This window comes from Ursus maritimus, unplaced genomic scaffold, assembly GCF_017311325.1.
Source record: "Ursus maritimus isolate PB19 unplaced genomic scaffold, ASM1731132v1 scaffold_5, whole genome shotgun sequence".
NCBI lineage: Eukaryota > Metazoa > Chordata > Mammalia > Carnivora > Ursidae > Ursus > Ursus maritimus.
The window spans coordinates 15546723-15567382 of NW_024426663.1; the positions used below are offsets into that span (position 1 = coordinate 15546723).

General features: G+C 34.1%; 1 protein-coding gene across 2 annotated transcripts in view; it reads right to left on the reverse strand.

The window, feature by feature from the left end:
• Positions 1 to 20660, reverse strand: part of SLF1 (SMC5-SMC6 complex localization factor 1) — a 71689-nt gene that overhangs the window by 34888 nt on the left and 16141 nt on the right. Inside the window, exons 5-12 of one of the 2 annotated variants that reach the window (XM_008700865.2) lie at positions 19173 to 19335; positions 15012 to 15155; positions 12542 to 12688; positions 11528 to 11674; positions 10533 to 10655; positions 9077 to 9130; positions 7944 to 8102; positions 6169 to 6332 (exon numbers count right to left, since the gene is read on the reverse strand). In XM_008700865.2, the coding sequence (XP_008699087.1) occupies positions 6169 to 6332; positions 7944 to 8102; positions 9077 to 9130; positions 10533 to 10655; positions 11528 to 11674; positions 12542 to 12688; positions 15012 to 15155; positions 19173 to 19335 (1101 nt within the window). The remainder of the gene's footprint in view (positions 1 to 6168; positions 6333 to 7943; positions 8103 to 9076; positions 9131 to 10532; positions 10656 to 11527; positions 11675 to 12541; positions 12689 to 15011; positions 15156 to 19172; positions 19336 to 20660) is intronic. The other variant, XM_008700866.2, reaches the window with a different exon arrangement.

Sequence of the window (20660 nt, forward strand, 5' to 3'; positions counted from 1 at the left end):
CAAATGGAAATGAAAAGAAAGCTGGGGTAGTAATACTTCTATCAGACAAAAGAGACTTTAAAACAAAGATTATAACAAGAGAAAAAGACATTTCATAACCATAAAGGACATAACCCAAGAAAAAGATTGAACAATTACAAGTATTTACACACCCAACATACATCAAGCAACTATTAAACAGACATAAAGCAAGAAATTGAGAGTAATACAATAACAGTAGGGGACTTTAATACCCCACTTATACCACTGGATGGATCAGGCACAAATTCAACAAGGAAATAGTGTCACGGAATGACACATTGGACCAGATGGATCTAACAGATACATTCAGAACACTCCATCCAAAAACAGTGAAATACACCTTCTTCTCAAATGTACATAGACATTCTGTAGAACAGATCACAAAACAAATCTCAACAAATTGAGAAAGATTTAAATCGAATCATGCATCTTTTCCAACCACACGGTTGTGAATCTAGAAATCAACCACAAAAAGAAATCTGGAAACGACAAAAATACATGGAGGTTAAATAACATGCTACTAAACAATGAATGGGTCAACCAAAAAACTGAAGAGGAAAGAAAAAAAATACATGGAGACAAATGAAAATGAAATTACAATGGTCCAAAATCTTTGGGATACAGCAAAAGCCGTTCTAAGAGGGAAGATTATAGCAATATTAGGCCTATCTCAAGAAGAAAGATCTCAAATTAACAGCTTAACTTTACACCTAGGGAGCTAGAAAAGGAACAACAAACAAAGCCTAAAGCCAGCAGAAGGAAGGAAATAATATAGATTAGAGCAGAAATAAATGAAATAGAGACTAAAAAACCAATAGACCAGATCAATGAAACCAGGAGCTGGTTCTTTAAAAAGATGAATAAAACTGAAAAACCTTTAGCTTGATTCATTTAAGAGAGAGAAAGAGGACTCAATTTCAGAAATGAAGGAGGGGAGAAATATCAAGTTACAACACAGAAATACAAAGGATTATAAGAGAGTATGTAAAATTATATGCTAACAAATTGACGACCTAAAAGAAATGGATAAATTCCTAAAACATATAACCTTGTAAAACTGAATCAGGAAGAAATAGAAAATCTGAACAAAATGATTACTAGCAATGAAACTGAATCAGTATTCAAAAATCTCCCAACAAACAAGTCCAGGACCAGATGACTTCCCAGGTGAATTCTACCAAACATTTAAAGAGGATTTAAAACTTACTCTTTTCAAACTATTCCAAAAAACAGAAGAGGAAGGAAAGCTTCCAAATTCATTCTGAGGCCAGCATTACCTTGATACCAAAACTGGATTAAGACATCATACACAAATAGAGTGCCCCGGTGGTTCAGCCAGTTAAACGTCTGCCTTCGGCTCAGGTCATGATCTCAGAGCCCTGGGACAGAGCCGTGTGACTGGTTCCCTGCTCAGCAGGGAGTCTGTTTCTCCTTCTCCCTCTGCCGCCTCCCCCCTGTTCATGCTCTGTCTCTCAAATAAATAAATAAGATCTTTAAAAAAAAAAAGGCATCAAACAAAAAAGAAAACTATAGGCTGATAAGTGACGAACATAGATGTAAAAAATCTCAACAAAATATTAGCAAACTAAATCCAACAGTACATTAAAAAAACAATTCACCACCATCAAGTGGGATTTATCCCCAGGATGCAAGAATGGTTCAATATTCACAAATCAATCAACATGACACATCACATCAACAAGAGAAAGGTTAAAAACCATATGATCATTTCAACAGATGCAGAAAAAGCATTTCACAAATTAAAATATCCATTCATGAAAAAAACCCTCAACAAAGCAGGTTTAGAGGGAACATAACTCAACGTAATAAAGGTCATTTATGAAAAGCCCACAGCTAACATCATCCCTAAGGGTGAAAAACTGAGAGCTTTACCTCTACGATCAAGAACAAGACAAAGATGTCCACTCTCACCGCTTTGATTGAACACAGTCCTAGTCACAGCAATCAGACAAGAAAAAGAACTAAAAGGCATTGAAATTGGTAAGGAAGAAGTAAAACTTTCCCTATTTACAGATGACATGATACTATATATAGAAAACCCTAAAGATTCCACCAAAAAACTACTAGAAGTGATAAATTAATTCAATCAAGTTGTAGGACACAAATTCAATATACAAAGATGTGTTGTATTTCTGTACATTAATAATGAATTAGCAGAAAGAAAATTTGAGAACAATTCCATTTAGGAATGTACCAAAAAGAATAATATGCATACAAATAAACTTAACCAAGGAAGTGAAAGACCTGTACTTTGAAAACTATAAGACACTGATGAAAGATACTGAAGAAGATACAAAGAAATGGAAAGATACTCCATGCTCATGCATTGGGAGAACCAATATTGTTAAAATGTCCATGCTATTCAAAGCAATCTACAGATTTAACACAATCCCTATCAAAATATCAACAGCATTTTTCCTAAAACTAGAACAAACAATACTAAAATTTATACACAACCAGAGAAGACCCCAAATAGCCAAAGCAATGTTAAGAAGAATAAAACTGGAGGTATCACGGGATGTCTGGATGCTCAGTCAGTCCAATGTCCAACCCGATCATGAGATTGAGCCCTGTGCTGGGCTTCATGCTCAGCACACAGTCAGCTTGAGAGTCTCTCCCTACCCCTCAGCCCTGTCCCACACTGCATGCTCTGTTTCTCTCTAAAGTAAGTAAGTAAAAATCTTAAAAAAACAAAAACAAAATACGGAGGTATTACAATCCTACATCTCAAGGTTAATTACAAAGCTGTACCAATCAAAACAGTGTAGTACTGGCACAAAAACAAACACATCAATCAATGGAACAGAATAGAAAGCCCAGAAATAAACCCATAATTATATGGTCAATTAATCCATGGCAAAGAAGGCAAGAATATATGAGAAAAAGACTGTCTCTTGAACAAATGCTACTGGGAAAACTGGACAGCTACATGAAAAAAAATGAAACTGGACCACTTTCTTATACCATATATAAAAATAAACTCAAAATGGAATAAAAACCTAAATGTGAGACCTGAAATCATAAAATTCCTAGAAGAAAACACGGGCAGTAATTTCTGACATCAACTGCAGTAACATTTGTCTAGGTATGTCTCCTAAGGCAAGGAAAACAAAAGCAAAATTAAACTACTGGAACTGCACCAAAATAAAATCCTTTTGCCCAACAAAGGAAACCATCAAGAAAATAAAGAGACAATCTAATAATGGGAGAAAAATATATGAAAATGAGGTATCTGATAAGAGGTTAATATCCAAAATTATGAACACCTTAGACAACTCAACACCCAAAAAACAGATAATCTAATTAAAAATGGGCAGAAGATATGAACAGACATTTCTCCAAAGAAGACATCCAGATGGCCAAAGAGACACATAAAAAGATGCTCAACTTCATTAATCATCAGAGAAATGCCAATCAAAACTACAATGAGATTATCATCACCTTACACCTATCAGTATGGTCAAAATCAAACACAAGAAACAAGTTTGGCAAGGACATGGAGAAAAAAGGAACTCTCATGGAACTGGTGGGAATGCAAGCTGTGGAAAATAGTATGGAGGTTCCTCAAAAAATTAACAAATTAAAAAAAATTAAAAACTAAAAATTATGATCCAGTAATTCTACTACTGGGTATTTGCCCAAGGGAAATGAAAACACTAAACGGAAAAGATATATGCACTGTGTTTACTGCAGCATTATTTACAATAGCCATGGTATGGAAGCAACCCAAGTATGCATCCAGACATGAATGAATAAGGAAGATGTGGTAGATATATACAAAGGAACATTACTCAGCCATAAAAAATACAAAATCTTGCCATTTGCTACAACATGGATGAATCTAGAGGGTATAGTGCTAAGTGAAATAAGTCAGAGAAAGCCAATTACCATGTAATTTCACTCATGTGTGGGATTTAAAAAACAAAATAAACTAACAAAGAAAAGAAGAGACAAAATAAACCAAACTCTTAAATACAGAGAACAAACTGGGGGTTGCCAGAAGGAAGGCAGATGGGTGGATGGCTGAAATTGGTGATGGGAATTAGAGCGTAACTCATCATGATGAGCAATGAGTAATGTAGAGAATTGATGAATCCTTGTATTGTTATATCTGCAACTGAAAGAACGCTGTATATTAATTATAACTGAATTTAAAAAATCCTTTAAAAACAGAGTACTTTCTAGAAAGAAAGAAGCTGACATGAGTGAAAAACTTAACTGAAAGAAAAGGTCAAAAATTATGTAGTGACATGAGTTACAAGTTGAAGTATAATTAGGAGTTGGCCAGGTATTTGTAGGATGCAGGAATNCAGACACATTTAGGAGGAGAAAACATACGAGTAAAGGAATAGGCAATGAAAAATAGTCACTGGGCACATTTGGGAAAATAATGAAGATGAAAATGGAGACACATACAGCATCTAAGTCACGAAAGGTCTTACACATTTTGCTAAGGAATTTCAACTGTCTCTTATACATGATGTGTAAGTTAATTGAAAACTTTCATCTGGTAAATGACAACATCACTTTGGAAAGAGTATACTGAGGTACTCTGGAAGATAAATTAAAGGGAAAAAGCAGAATCAAGATCAATAAAGCAGGTATTGCAATAGTTTACATAAGAAGCAATGAGAGCTTGATGACGGTAAAGAAAGACAATAAAGAAAGAAACAGATCTGGAAATTAGAAAGCATGTCAGCCACATAACCCATATATCCTCACATTCTATACCAATGCTGGGTTAGTACTGTTGCGTTAAAATTGTGTTTACATCTCAGTCACCTCCAAAAGTAAAGGAACAATGTTCTCTATTTACCGTTTTATCCCCAGAGTGTAGCACAGTGCCTGACTCCCAATAAGTACTCAATAAACATCTGCTGAAAGAATGAATAAATGCATGCCATCTAGATGATTAGCTCACTTCAAATATATCACAACCAAGACAGAAAATGAAGCTTTATGAATCTCAAAGAGATAACCAAATGTTTAGCCTTTGCCTGGCTAGTCAAGTACCTTCCTCTCGCTACTATGGAGCCCTAAAACTGAGCACTTGGATAAAAAGAAAGTATTTTCTAGACAAAAGCAGGCTATATCAGATACAGGGAGCTCAGAGAAGAAAAACAATTCATGGATTTGGTAGAAAGAGAAAAAGAAAGGATTTCCAGAGAAAAATTTTCAAGACAAAGGAAAAATCTAGGAAGATGATATGCAGACACACAAAAGGAATGACTATCTAGGAAACAGTTTCAAAATTCAGATTTCTAGGGGCGCCTGGGTGGCTCAGTCGTTAAGCATCTGCCTTCAGCTTGGGTCATGATCCCAGGGTCCTGGGATCGAGCCCTGCATCAGGCTCCCTGATCAGCGGGGAGCCTGCCTCTCCCTCTCCCACTTGCCCTGCTTGTGTTCCCTGTCTATCAAATAAATAAAATCTTTAAAAACAAAACGAAACCCTGAAACACCCAAAAAACTCCAAAAATTCAAATTTCTAGCTGAAAAAAAGTAACAAAAAACACTAAAAGAGATAATATATATAGTTACACTGTTTACACTTTTGATTACCAAAATTTGATAACCATATTCAATAAATTTTAATTAGATTTTAATATCCATACATATTGTTACGGAAAACAATCAAAAAATAAAAACAAATAATGATTTGGCTTTCCTATTTCATGTATTCATTAAACTTTTTTTTTTTTTTTTTGGTAAACTAAATGACAAATATGACCAATCTAGATTTGGCCTTTTGTTTATTTTTCTTTCTTTTTTTTCTTTTCTTTTCTTTTTTTTTTTTTTTTAGAGAAAGGGAGAGAACACATAGGAGGGAGAACAAGAGAGAGAATTCCAGGCAGGCTCCACACCCAGAATGGAGCCCAACATGGGGCTCGATCTCATCACCCTGAGATCATGACCTGAGCTGAAATCAAGAGTCCAATGCTTAACCCACTGAGCTGCCCAGGTGCCCCTAGACTTGGCCCCTTTTTAAGTTTTTAAAAAAATACAACACACATACTATACACACAGATTTTTCTAAAATGAAATTTACTTCTTTCATTTATATCTAAAACATACACAGCCAAACTGTGGGAGATGAAATTTAACATCCTCACATGTCAAATTCCTTACCTGATAAGCACTTCTATTAGAGACCATGCTCCTTTCATACAAGTTGGGCATTGAAACAGCTCTAAGTAATATCGTGACATGGCTGGGGACTTCCAAGGAGGATGTAGGTGAAGAAGAGCTGACAATATATGAAAGTATCGGCCAGAAAATGTATCTATGTTATCCTGTTATTTAAAAATAAACAAATTAAACACTATAGCTAAAAGTATACTTTGATCAGTTACTTCAGTCTAAAACTGTAATAACTCTGACCTTTCTTACCAAATATATGTGTTTGGACAAAGGAGATCAAATAGAAGTTATCATATTTAGCTAGTAAAATACTACAACTGAGAAAGGCACATTCTAAATATGTATCTATACATTAAGTAATCCCAGCTATTGAGACTTACATGAAATGTCCATTTTACTTTTCATGATTATAGTGAGATTAAGAGTTCCCAAATGTGACCTGAAAGGAATTAAAGGTATGAAGCTTTTCATGTAATATGCTTAGTTATCACCAACATTACTCTGACATAGCTTACACCTGTTATTTCTTCAAATTGGCACTGTGATGAAGAACGTAATTAGAAAGCTACCTTTGAAAAGCCGTTCTCACTAGCTTTCAGTTTAAGGAATATGTTTATTGTCTATGTATACTGTGAATAAAAATGATTATTATCACTGTACAAATGGCTTTCTAGATCATTGTTATCAGATTTTTATGTTAGATACTTTACTGCCACAGAAAAACAATTGGATAAATTTTTCCCAAGAGAAAATTATCTTGGAGATGCTAACAAAATAAATTAAATCACGCAGAGTAGTACCTAGAAAATAGTTTAAAAATGGAAACGGGCACCTCAGGCTTGACCTCACTGGGGCCGATCAAAGAGAGCTGATGCCCAGTCCCATAATCCTTATGGGGGGAGATCCACGCTCCCACCTGGACAAACACAGGAAAACAAGCCTTCACAAAAGTGCTAGCTGAGCTCCCTGATGGGATTATTCAGAATGAACTCCTAACAGAGATAGTACTCATTTCCCCTCTGCATCTTCTTCTGCATCAACCGTCCTGAAGATGCACCCCCCTCCTCCAGAGTAGTACTAGAATATACTCCTCCCACCCCAAATCAGTCTCTGAGGGACTGCAGAATGACTCCGTTTCCTTGGTGCATTCATAAAACAGTTCACCCAGTGAAGTCAAGGAAGATTTCTGACAATGCTGCTCTGCTTTTTCTGACATCCTGCACCAGGTAATGGTGTTTTTTAAGTCTTATGACATTTTCAGCATAATTTCACCTCCTGAATTTGGATGAATTCTGGGACATAACCGAGATCAGGCTGTAGATGTCTAAGACTGAAGGCCATGGACAATACCCTGGTGAATTTACCAAGGCAAATAACCCCTGTGAGACAATCCTATAGCACCCAATCAATACTTTGCTTTTGTGACACCCAGTCCCTACTGTGTAACTTCAAATTCCTATAAATCCATTAAGGTCCCATTTTGTCTCTCATTGCTGGGTTAGTTGCATTATGACTACTATCTAATAAACTGAATTTTTAATAAATGTTCTATAGTAACTCCAAATACAAAATATACCCCCCCACAAAAAGTAAAAATAAAAAAAAAAAAGAAAGAAGAAATTGTAATAAGCGGGTACTGCATTTCCTATTAAAATGAGGAAAAAAATACTGAAAAGAGAAATTAACTGTAAATATATAAAAAATGAGAATGTTCATATTTTAACATTCTCCTAAAGACTATAAACTCTTAAGACTACTCTTACCTGTAAAATGTTCTCTAGTAGAGCATGAAGAAGGCATACAGGGGGGATATAGTGTGCTTGTAAAGAGGAAAGTTCTTCAATTGCTTCTTTAAAAAACTGTCCTTCTATGAGACTTTCAATTAAATTTAATACACCTCTGGGAAATTCAGCATTTTTAACCTAAAAAAAAAAAAAAGATTCTATGACTCAAAGAAGAAAAAAATTCTGGGAGCAAATCTTGAATTAGTAAGGAGACTTCAAATTTTCTCATCTGTAAAATGAAGGTAATTCTGTCCTCAAGACTTCATAGGATTGTTATGTGGTTCACAAAAAGATTATTTATATGAATGTGGTTTTTAACTATAAGGTACTACAAAAATACACATTATTAATTGATTTATTACTCTCTGTTGTCTTAAATAGTAAGGGGAAATACTACCACTAAAAGAAAATTTGAATAGGCATTTGCAAAGCATGGCTGATAATGAGGAGACCTCAGGCAGAGCTACAACTACACATAGTTCTTTAGGGGCAAAATTATTTTTTGGTTTTCTTTTAAAAGTATAAGCAAACTATACCCATTAAGATACACTGAATATATTAAGATGTCATCAAGCACAGTATTTGCTATAGTGTCACAGAATCACTCAAAGGATGCACATTAATATAAACTCTAAGAGTTCCATGAAATACATTCCCCTTGGGCAAAATATTTTTAACGGCAAAAATAACTACATTGAACTAGCAGAGAATTAAAATACTCTGAAAGAATACATAAAATAAATTTTAAAGGAATGAATAATGATACAAAGGAAATAATATACTTTAAAAAATATTATCCTGAAAATTTAATCTAGAAGTAGTAATTATGAAAGCTATGAAATGTGGTAACAGTGGTACATAACTCATCCATGATGAGTACAAGCTAAGTTTTTAATTCTTGTTATCAGTTTGTACTACCGTATACAATTTTTTTGGAGCTTTGACAGAATATTATTTTTCTTTTTCATTTCTGGTTAGAGAAAATACATTCCAAATTTGATAGGAGGCTTTGTTATGCAAACAACACATTCCTTTATATCAAAGTAACTAAAAACATCAAAACACAAGCTTATGTATTTGACTCCATCACCACCCTACTCCAAGCCCCTTACCTCAATATTGTATACTGGTTGTTTATCTATTCTAATGCAGCTGTATCTGATAGCCTACAAAATAGCAACCATATTACCAAAATTAAGCATGTTTTTAGGTAGAAAAATACATTTCAGTGTACAAAAAATAAAACCTTGGGCAAACTTACACAACAGACTCAGGAGCACATTAATAGCCATAACTGATCTGATACTGATACACATTTACTCAGACTATTATCTTCCATTATTTTAAAGTAATAGCACACTCATGAGTGTGAACATTCTCTATTTTCTCTTTCTAAACTAACTTAAAAAATAAAGTCATATTCACTTTGAAGAACTGAAGACGTCTACTGCCCTTAGTATTTTAATAATTAGAAATAAAAATGAGGAGAATATTTTGTTTAAAAGTCCAAAGAAAAAAATGTGGTCATGTTTTCTATATAATAACATGCAGAATCTTCCTCTATTGTTTAAAAATACCTATAATTGTGTATTTGTTTAAAAGATTATACTGGAAAAATACTTGTAACCAACATAAAAAGAGATAATATTCTGATTATATAAACAGTTCTAGATACAATGATATAAAATAACCTAATGGAAAACTGAAAAAGAATATAAGTAAGCAGGTAACAAAGAAATAACACAAATGGCAAGTGAAGGTATAAAATATACTCAAACTTACTACTGTCAAAAGAAATACAAATTAAAACAATGATAAAGCTCTGGCTTCCACTTAGGAGGTAGAATCGAACACCCATAACCCTCGGGGAAGGGAATAGGAAAACAAAATCTTTACCCCTGGAGAAGGGAAAGAAAAGATCAGGGTCCCAGATCATTAGCAATCCCCTACCACTGGGGGCAGGGCAAGATCACTGAGAAAATCCTTCCCCCAAAACTCTAAAGGGCTGCCTAAGACTGAGGCTGACCCGGAACACCAGAAAAGGGCCGCATTGTCAAGTATCAGGCTAGCAAGCATTTTACTTTATTATTTTATTTTATTATTATTATTTTTTTTTTTTAGAGAGGAAGACAGAGAAAGAAAGTGAGAGGGAGGGAGAGAGGGGCAAGGGGCAGAAGGAGAGGGAGAGAGGGAGAGAGAAAATCTTAAGCAGGCTCCATGGAGCCTGACACCAGGCTCGATTTCACAACCCCGAGATCAAAGTCCGAGCGGAAATCAATAGTCAGATGCTTAACCAACCGAGCCGCCCAGATGCCCCAAGCTAGGGAGCATTTTAGCATGAAGCTACAGCAGTCTATAAACACCCAATTCATCTGTAGTTTCACTGAGCTATAAACGGCAGAGAATTCGGCTTATTAAATGTACAAAAACATTACTGTTCATAACAAATTAATAAACAGAAAATTTTAAGACACATTAACGTAATAATGAGTTATTACTATTATTATATTTTGGTTCTACTAGAGAAGGATACGAAACTACAGAAAATTTTAGTATGCCAAGTTCTACCTGAGCTCTATATATGTGCTTCCTTAACTCATTTTTTATTTCAGCAATATCCACATCTGTTCTGACATCCTTGGTTTTTGATTCTTTGGCATGATCAGCAAAAACAGAATTCTTCATTTCTTTCTGCATACATGTAAAAGTACTTTAGACAGCGTACTAAAGACAATATCACCACAAACATTAAGTATCGTAAGTAACAGAATACAAGAAGAACACATTCATGAAGGATTAACTAACCTCAACAAAGATCCTTACAATCATATTTTATAAAAATTACACAATGAAATAAAAAGTTCAAAAAAAGCAAACATTTTAATTTGGAAAGTTTTACCTAGGGTAATATTCCTTCTAACCTGTTCCCAATCTTTCCTGGAATCTTTCCCCCAATCCCTTTGTTGCCATGGTCACACATAACATGATTCATTATTTATTTACCCTTATCATTTTTCTGAAGATCCTTCTGAATATATGCATATATTCAGTTTAGATAAAATCAAGTTATACTCTAGAATAATGAACTCAAGAAGGATCCCATTCAAAAGACAAGCTATCTTATTAAAAATGATCTATATTATACCAGAGACAAGCAAGACAAAAACTAAAATAGATCAGACTGTATTATCCAAACTACATACACATGTAGTCTTAACGTATTTTTTTTTTATTTTACGAATTTTAGCCTCTTTTTTTCAGAACCTGTGTTTCTTTTTTGTTTTTGTGACATTCAGGCAAAACAATAATATATTTGAATATCCTGATTATTAATTCAAATTTCCTTGTGCATGCATGTAAAAAAAATACTGTCCTTATAAACCAAAGTTAATTACAACATTAGTTATGAATATCACACCAGATCAACTGAAGACCATTTTTTTCATAAGACGTGCAGGTTATGTTTGACACAGCAAGCAATTATAAAAGTAAGATTATATGTCTAGACTATATTATGGAAGCCAAAGAAAATTAACTGTTTAGCTTAGCTTACAAAGTTTTACCTGATCTCTATATATGTGCTTTCTTGAGGTACTTTTAATTTTGCTATGTTCAATGTCTTTCCTGGAATCTCTTTCATTTTCTTTTTTGCGTTTTTTCCTCAAAGTATAACTCCTTTGAACATCTTCATCCTTTTTCTTAACTTCCTTCTACAAGTATTTAGATCACAATTAAATCTCAACATGAATGATACACGTTACAAAATCCAAATAAACTCAAGAGTATGACTTATAACACAAGTATACACCGTTAAAAAAATAGTTTTATAGAAGAGGAAATCTCATCCATTGTTAAAGTGGGTATACATTAGTAAAACATTTTGTAAAACCGTTGGGCATTACCTGTTACAGTTAAATATGCACAGCCTTATTATGACCCAGCAAAGCCACCCCAAGGAATATATCCTAAGCTAGAGAAACTCTTGAACATGTGCACCAAGAGTCGTGTAAGAAAATGTTCACACTGTTCATGCCACATCTGTTCATAACTGCAAAAACCAAGCAAGCTAACACGAAACCCAAATTTACTTATATCAGTAAATAAAATGGTTAAAGATATAGCTGGGAATCAATTGATCAATTAAGCATTATATATAGCACTAAAAAAAAAAACAAGTCATAAGATTATCAATACCATCAACTATAAAAAGTTCATTAACGGGCAAAACTGAACAATATATTGCTAGAGAGGAGTACATAACTGGCAAAACTATAATGAAAAACAAGAAAACAACACAAATACAAAGACAGAGGTCACTCATGGAAAGAGAAACAAAAAGATACTGTTTAGAAATGACACACAGTAGGATCTTAAAAAAACTTGTAATGCTCTATTTCTTAACCAAGCTGGAGCATACGTAGCACTCTTCCGTCTTCTTTTTAAAATCGTACACAGATGCCTTATAAACATTTTTGTACATGTAATTCACAAGAAACAATTTTATGAATATCTTTACATTTGCTGGATTTAGAAAAGAGTTGTAAAATATAAATTATTTTTCATTTGGAAGGTCTTACCTGACTTCCACATGTGTGCCTTCTTAAAACATCTCTCATTTTAACAAATTTCAAATCTCTACCGGAATCTCTGACTTTTTCTTTTTTGTGATGTTCAGTCAAAAGAGAACTAACATTAACATCTTCATCATGATTTTGCATTTCTTTCTACATGTATGTAAGAATACTTCAGTTAGACTGTGGATGAAACACAGCCTTAACACAACCAATGCGAATCACAACAGAAAAACCCACTCAGGAAGGCAGGTTTTCTAAAACGTACATACAAGATTAACTATAGTAAAGAGTCCTGAAAATTGTATTACATCTTAGTTACATTAAAATGAAGCAGAGAAATGTAGATTTTTAGTTCAGAAAGGTTTATATTGAGTTCACATATACATTTCATGTAGGTACTTTTATTAATACTTTTTCTTGGAATCTCTGCTTCCCCCCCGCCCCATTTGTCTTACGATTAGTCACAAACAGAATTTGCTTATCTTCATTATTTTTCCAAAGATTTAAGAAAAGATTTTTAAAGATTTTTATTCATTTACTTGAGAGCGAAGGAGAGAGAGAGAGAAAGAACACAGACGGAAAGAGAAGCAGACTCCCCGCTGAGCAGAGAGCCCAATGCGAGGCTTGATCCCAGGATCCCAAGATCATGACCTGAGCCAAAGGCAGACACTCAACCAACTGAGCCACCTAGGTGCTCTTATTTTTCCAAATCTTTCTAAAAATAATTTTAGACTGTAGACCAAATAGAATCTCGCCATTATTAGGCATACCAGATAAAAAATCTCAAAAAATCTTTTTACAGAACATATAGTTATAATAAAAAACAGAATAAGGAGTATTAAAACCATATTGTTTATTCATTATACAAAGTTATATTATATATGCATTATAAATACATTCATTATATTAGTTACAGGCATACAATATAGTGATTCAACAATTCTATACATTACTACTCAATGCTCATAATGGTTAAGTGTGCTTTTAGTCTCCGTCGCCTATCTCATCCATTCTCCCCTCACCTTCCCTCTGGTGACCATCAGCTCTCGATATTTAGGAGTCTGTTTTTTTGTACAAAGAAACTTATTTCTAAAAATAGAAATTTCTACCTGAATTTTATATAGTGTTATACTATATAAATTGATATATTTTCATAATTTCTGTATCTTTCATGTAATCTCCATTTGATTCTTTTTTCCACGTTAAAAAAAACTAAGTTTATTTTAGTAACTCCCATCATTTTATATTCTTTTCTGAAAGTTAACATTTTTATACTGTGGCTTATGATGCATTTTTCTCAGATAGATTAGCTCAAAAAGCCTCTTATTAAGACCATGTATATGTAGTTAATCATAGAAAGCAGCAGTCTTATAAGTCACATAAATATCAACTGTACTTTAGAAAAGCCAGAAAAGAATTGCATTAATATTTTAATCTGTTGTAAAGTTTTATCTAATCTCTCATATATAATTTAAGGCACTGGTGAGTTCAAGAAGTTCCAGTTCTTTAAGTTTTCTTTGTACAATTTTTGACAATTGCAGTAAAAGCAGAATTTTTAATTTCTTTCTACTCACGGTTAAAAATATTTTAGTTTAGGGGCACCTGGCTGGCTCAATCAGTTGAATGTCCAACTCTTGGGCATGACTCTTGGTTTTGGCTCAGGTCGGCTCACGTCATGATCTCAGGGTCACTGTGCGCTGTGCGGGGAATCTGCCAATTTCCCTCTCCCTCTCCCTCTGCCCCTCCCCACCTCACGTGCCCTCTTTCTCTCTCAAATAAATAAATAAATAAATCTTCAAAAAAATTTTAGTTTAGCCTAAGTAATAACAACTATGGGCCAATGATTTGGTAAATCAACTGAAGAGTCTGTTCTATAAAACACAGTATGAAATTCAGCATAATTAAACATTAGCTATTCTAGGGTAAAAGTAATAATGCCTTTTTTTGGTTACTGCTATTTGAAAAGTTTTACATGAGAGCCACATATATGCTTTCTTAATCCACTTTTCATTGCTCCAAGTTCAAAGTCCTTCCTGTTTGTTCTCCTTATTAAATCAAAATAGAATTCATTTGTATCATTTAAAAAAATTTTGTTCAATATGCAGCAAAATACTAGACTTCAGATCATGAATCACGAATATACATATTGCTGACAGAGAAGAACCCTTTATAAGAAGTACAGTTATATTAAACATTCAGGGGAATTTTAAGTAATTCTCATGTGTTGAAAACATACTACATATCAGGAACTGTGTGTTTCCATATGCATCTATGCATTATTTCAATAAGAGTCTCAAAAACAGAGACACAGGGCAATATCTTGAATAAGCTCAAATCACAGACAATAAAACACAGAGCTGGGTTCAAATACTAGCTCTGATTTCAAAATTCATGTAATTTCTACCATATATTGCCTCTCAAACAATTATGTAAGAACCAGAAATGTACATTTTTTTGGCCCATGAAGTTTTACCTGGGTTCTACACATGGTCTCTTTTAAGGCACCTTTCATTTCAAGAAATCTCGTATCTTTCCAGAAATCTTTGTTTTTTTCCTGATTGCTATGTTTATTCCAAACAGAATGGCTCTGGGAATCTTCGTCATTCTGAATTTCTTTCTGCATGTATATATAAATGGTTCAGGCAATCAATGAAGTATAATTTCAACAACATGTACTTCTTATGTTATCCAACTTTATCTAACTGCAAAAGAAGGTAAAATCTCTTCCTCTAAATCAAAAGGTACTAAACAGTAGTAAATTCTTTCAATGAAAATAATTCAAAACAAGGGTCCTGAATAATAAAGTGATTTCTGTGTATCTTCAAAAAATGTAATGCTTTGTTGATCTTTTCATGAATAATCCTGAACAGAAATATTTTATCTAGTTCCTGTCCAAGTTAAAGGTACAATATAGATAAAAAAGTTTCAGATTATAGATTATTTCTGATTATTTCTGAGCTTTTTACTGATAAGACTTCTCATCTGCAAGTCTACTACCTGCATACAAAAAAAGGCTTAATAGAAGAATTCACAGCTCTTATTTTACTTGAATAGCAATGAACAATTATTTTCACCTATCTCAAATATTTCAATTTTTCTTGCCAAGAAATCCAAACTGAATTCACAAACCACCTACCAATGATGTTAAAGACAGCTGCATATATACCCACACAGAGAATTCTAAAAGAGATGGGAGTAAAAATGAGTTCATGACATATACCACAATGTACTTAAGGCACTACCTTTACAAAGACATAAGAGAATCACTGTCTTCCTAGGAACAACTATGATATGAGCTGAAATGTGTAAGGCCTCTGGTGCCATCTTGGGTTCCCTTTCACTTGTACTGGGATTCCTATGGAGATATGAGTGTCTTTTAGCAGGCTGCAATCCTCCAATCAAAGAACAATTCCTGACTGTACCTGATTGACTTTTTTCAGTTATTCAAGAAATAAAACCGAAAACTAAGAAAAAGGAAGATTTTTCTTTCTTCCTATTCCAGGCATCAAAGAAAGAATTATCTGAACGTACGAACAATAATTTCTGTTAAGGACAACTTGAAGTGGGGTAAAAGTGAGTTTCTGGCTTTAAATTTCTGCCCACACACAATACACACTAAATGTAATTAATAGTTTCCATGTTCTGTTTTCACCACTAAATAGTAAACACTTTGAAGTCTGACATGTGGTCTTACTCATTTTGCCTAGTACACAACACAGTGCCTGGTACATCAAAAGTCTTCAATAAATATCTATAAACCTGAACTAAATAGATTCTTAATTCTGTTACTCAGGAGCTTTCCAAAAAAAGTATAAGCAGGTTAAACAAAACTTTTTTTAAACAATTGCTTGTTAACTCCATCATTTTATATGGCAACTCTCAGAGGATACTTCAGAATCCATCTAATGAGAAATGTGATAAGCTGTATGCCAAAGTGGTAGAAGAAAAGAAAGACATTACAATGAAGTTAACTGTTTTCCTCTCAGAAGTAAGCACAAAATGCCTTCCTTTTTGGAATAAATAGTTATGGACTTCCAGCTGCCTAATCCAGAATTTATATAACAACATATTCTAAAACAAATGTAAGTTATAGAGCATCTGCTACTCTTACTTGATATACTATTGCTACCCTCCAATATATTTCAGCAACTGAATCTGAAGGCTGTCAAATTACTGCAGTAAAATAAGACTATGGATAGAGCATATCATATTTTACATTTTATTCATTTCTTTCCATAGAAAAAAAGAAAATTCAGATACTTTTACTAACCTAGTTAAAAATGGCTTTCATTCTATTAACAGTTAAGCTGTTCAGGTACATAGATCAGATAGGATGCTTTTGGCTGTAAATAATAGAAAACCAACTCAAAGTAATGTAAATGAAATGGACGTGTTATAACTTCACAGCACGGTAATGTGGTCCAGTGCTAAGACAGGTTTCAGGGTTTGCTAATCGAGCAACTCAAGTATCTCTGCAAGGATCTACATTGTGTCTCTACATTTTGGTATCTACAGAGTTGGTTTCATCTCAAGGATACTTCCCCCTCATGGTCAAAAATTGGCTGCTAGTAATGATTTAGATTACATTCTTCCATGTTTACATCTAGCAGGAGCCAGGCTGCCAGTGGCTATCTCTTCAGAAGGATGAAGAAACTTCCCAGAATTTCCTACATACTACTTTTCATGTCCCATGGATCAGAACTGGTTCACATGCCCATTCCAAGACCAATCATTGTCAAAAGCAACAAGATCATCTATAGTCCAAACAGATCCATTCCTTGAAATAAGGTCAAATTCCCAATCTACATTGCTGCTACTCAGTAGGGAGAGGTTATTATAGAATGACGTATTACATCTACTCTTGGAAAACTCAAAGATACTCATAAGTTCTCTATTAATTTAACATAAAATGAGAACTCATGTGCCAGGCTTTATGAAAGAAGATTCAGATAGAACTATGGAAAAGAGAGGTATCATCTTGATGACATGGTCCTTTTGGTTTAGATGGGGAAAACAGATATTAACCAAGTCATTGGCTAGCTGATTCCTTGAAGAGGCATCATTATAACTGCAATTTGAATGCTGAACAGAAGGCAGGCAGGCACGGAGAGTGAGTTTCTCTCCTTTTCAGGGAGAAAAAGTAGCTTTTGAGGAGACACTGAGGTAGGAAGTAGCTTAGCCTGTTTAAGAAACTGGGAGAAGGCAGTTTTGTTATACTACAGTTGAGCACAGAAAAAATTGAGCAGGATACACCTGAAAGGCAGGACTGAGAAGAATTCTGTGGGGGAGCTTTTAAGCCATGTTAGAAGTTTAGGACTTTATCCTAAAGGCAATGGGAAGCCATTGGAGGGTTTAAGTAGGACAGTGACAAGATTAGAATTGTTTTACACAGAGCATTTTGGCTGTTCTTTCTGAATGCAGTAGAATGGACTAGAGCAGAAAAAGGTAAGAGTAATCAGTACACTACCAAGAGTTAAAAGGTAGAGTAATTAAGAGTCTATTCTAGGAGGGGAGGGGAAAGAGGATGAACTCAGTATGATGTTAATATAGGAAGCAGCACTGTGATTTGACTGGTATTTAAGACAATAAAATCAACAGGACTTGGTGATTGACAAGGAAGGTTTCAAGGGTGATACCCAGGTCTCTAACATAAATTATTAGATAAAAGGTTATAGTATCGATTGAGATGGAAACTATTAAGGAACCAGTTATTCCTAGAAGATCAAGGTGTATTTTTCAGACATACTGAGGTTTCTCTACTTTGAGCTGACTCTTCTTAAAAATTTCTTCTAGGACTGCTCCCATTCAAACAACTTAAGAAGTGGTCTCTGCACTAAGTGGGAAGAGGGAGGTAAAGGAACAGGACAGGAAAGTATTTCTAAATCCTTATAAATAGCGTCCTCTTTTTTTTTTCCCCATGGGAAAAATACCCACAAATTCTTAAATGATACCATATGATACGATGGTCCACTGCTATTTTATTTATACTCTGACATTAAAATGCTAAAATTAGTTTGTGGTAAATATCATTAAAGCACAGAAAACTAAAATAGAGACACAAAATAAGACAAATTTTAAACACAACAAGCAAGTTTTTTCCATGTTTATCAGAAATATTCTCAAATATTTAAATAATTGAGAGCAATTGCCTTTAAAAATATGTCACTTTAATTATAGCCGACCCTTGAACAACGTGGGGATTGGGGCACCAACACCCTCCGGAGTCCAAAATCTACACATAACTTTTAGTCCCCCGCAAAACTTAATAGCTTACTGTTGCCCAGAAATCTTACCAATAGAATAGTTGATTAACATATATTTCATATATGGATTACATACTCTATTCTTATAATAAGGTAAGCTAGAAAAAAGAAAATGTTATTAAGAAAATCATGAAGAGAATACATTTATAGTACTGTACTGAATTATAAAAAAAAATGTTTATAAGTGGATCCATGTAATTCCAGGGTCAACTATACTTATCACTGTATTTTTAAACTTCAGAACATATTTTAATTTTTTTCAGAATATATTTTAATTTTTTTCAGAACATATTTTAATTTTTAATGTATTTCACAATATCAATATTTTATAAAATGAACACTGAAAAATGTTTTTTATTTATTTTACTTACCTCTAAAAGAAAATCCCCTAGATACTGAATTGGATAAAATGGAGCCTTAAAATGGTCTTTTTCTTGCTCAGCCTTGATTCTTGCATTACTAGCAATCACATGAGTTATTCCACTAGGTGAACTTTTTGGTAAAATAACATTTGCTTTTCCAGCCTCCAGAACTCTAAATAAAAATGTAAATAGTACAAAAAGTATTTTTTTTAAAGCATATTCAGCAAATTATAAAAATCAGTTACTTCCTAGGAGTAGAACTTTCTGAAAGAATGAAGTTCCCGAGTTATTTGAGTGCCATGGAGAATAACTACTTAAATTATAACTTGCTCAGAGATGGTGAAGAAATCACGCTCTTCTTTCTACTTACCCATTTCTTGATACGGAAAGACTTTTAAGAATCAAGAATATTGAATTTATTCCCTAAGGAAAAGTCACCTCCATAAGCCAAAAGAATAATGAAAGAAGTTTAGGGAAGTAGCTACCTCAGAAGGCAACATACCTCCAAGGAAATCATTCTAAACCACAAAAAAGGAACTATAGTTGCCAGCATTCTTTTAAAAAATTAGTTTTTGATTAACTAACATTTAACATCCCAAAAGTTTCATGAAAGTTCTGCTTGTGCTTAGGATTTAGAAAGCCATAAGAGAACACTGCATTCACTTAACAATAAGAAAAAGCCAAATAATCTCAAAATCTTAACTTTTCATGAACCCATCAGAGAACTGAGTTAACAACCAACCAAGAAACTTAATTTCCCTAAGAGTTATAATGATAAGCCCCTTTGTGAAGAGACTGGACACTCAAAACTATTTCATTTTGCCAGGGTGCAGGAGAGAAGTAGCTGTCACAAAAGTAGGTAAAAATCAAGTAAAATTCTAACAAATTGAAGGGCCATGTGCAAATACCATGACAACGTATAATATCTAAGAGTCACTGACTCAAAGAAAGTCTGCCCTCACTTGCAAGCAGAAAGATTAAGGGCAGAAAACAGATTCCTTACTGGGTGGCACAAGCAGACCAGTGAGGGCTGGCTGCCCACCAAGAGATAGACATTAAACCTGGTCCACTTCCCTGGATCCTTCTCGTATATTAAGCAAACGTCCTAAGTCATTTGGGTAAGGTAAGAAAGTGATATACTTTCAGAATCCAGGAAAAGATGCACTGCTTCTGCTGGGAGAATACAAATAAAATCCATGTACCCTGAGAAAGGGGCAGAAAAATCTCCTGCTGCATAGCCCAAAAAAGGATCCACTGTTTCTGGACGAGACAAAAGCCATCTGTCTCTGGACAAGGAGCAGAAGAAATGCCATTCAAACATAGGTTCCTGCATCCATACAAAGCAGAAATCTAATACTGGAGCAGAGGCTAGAAATTCTCTCTTGCCAAAACCCTGCCCACAGATACAAAGCAGAATTAGGCTGCCATGGGGGACTGAGACACAAATATTGAGAACGTCCTAATCCCAGAGAACACGAACACAAAGAATGCTTAAGA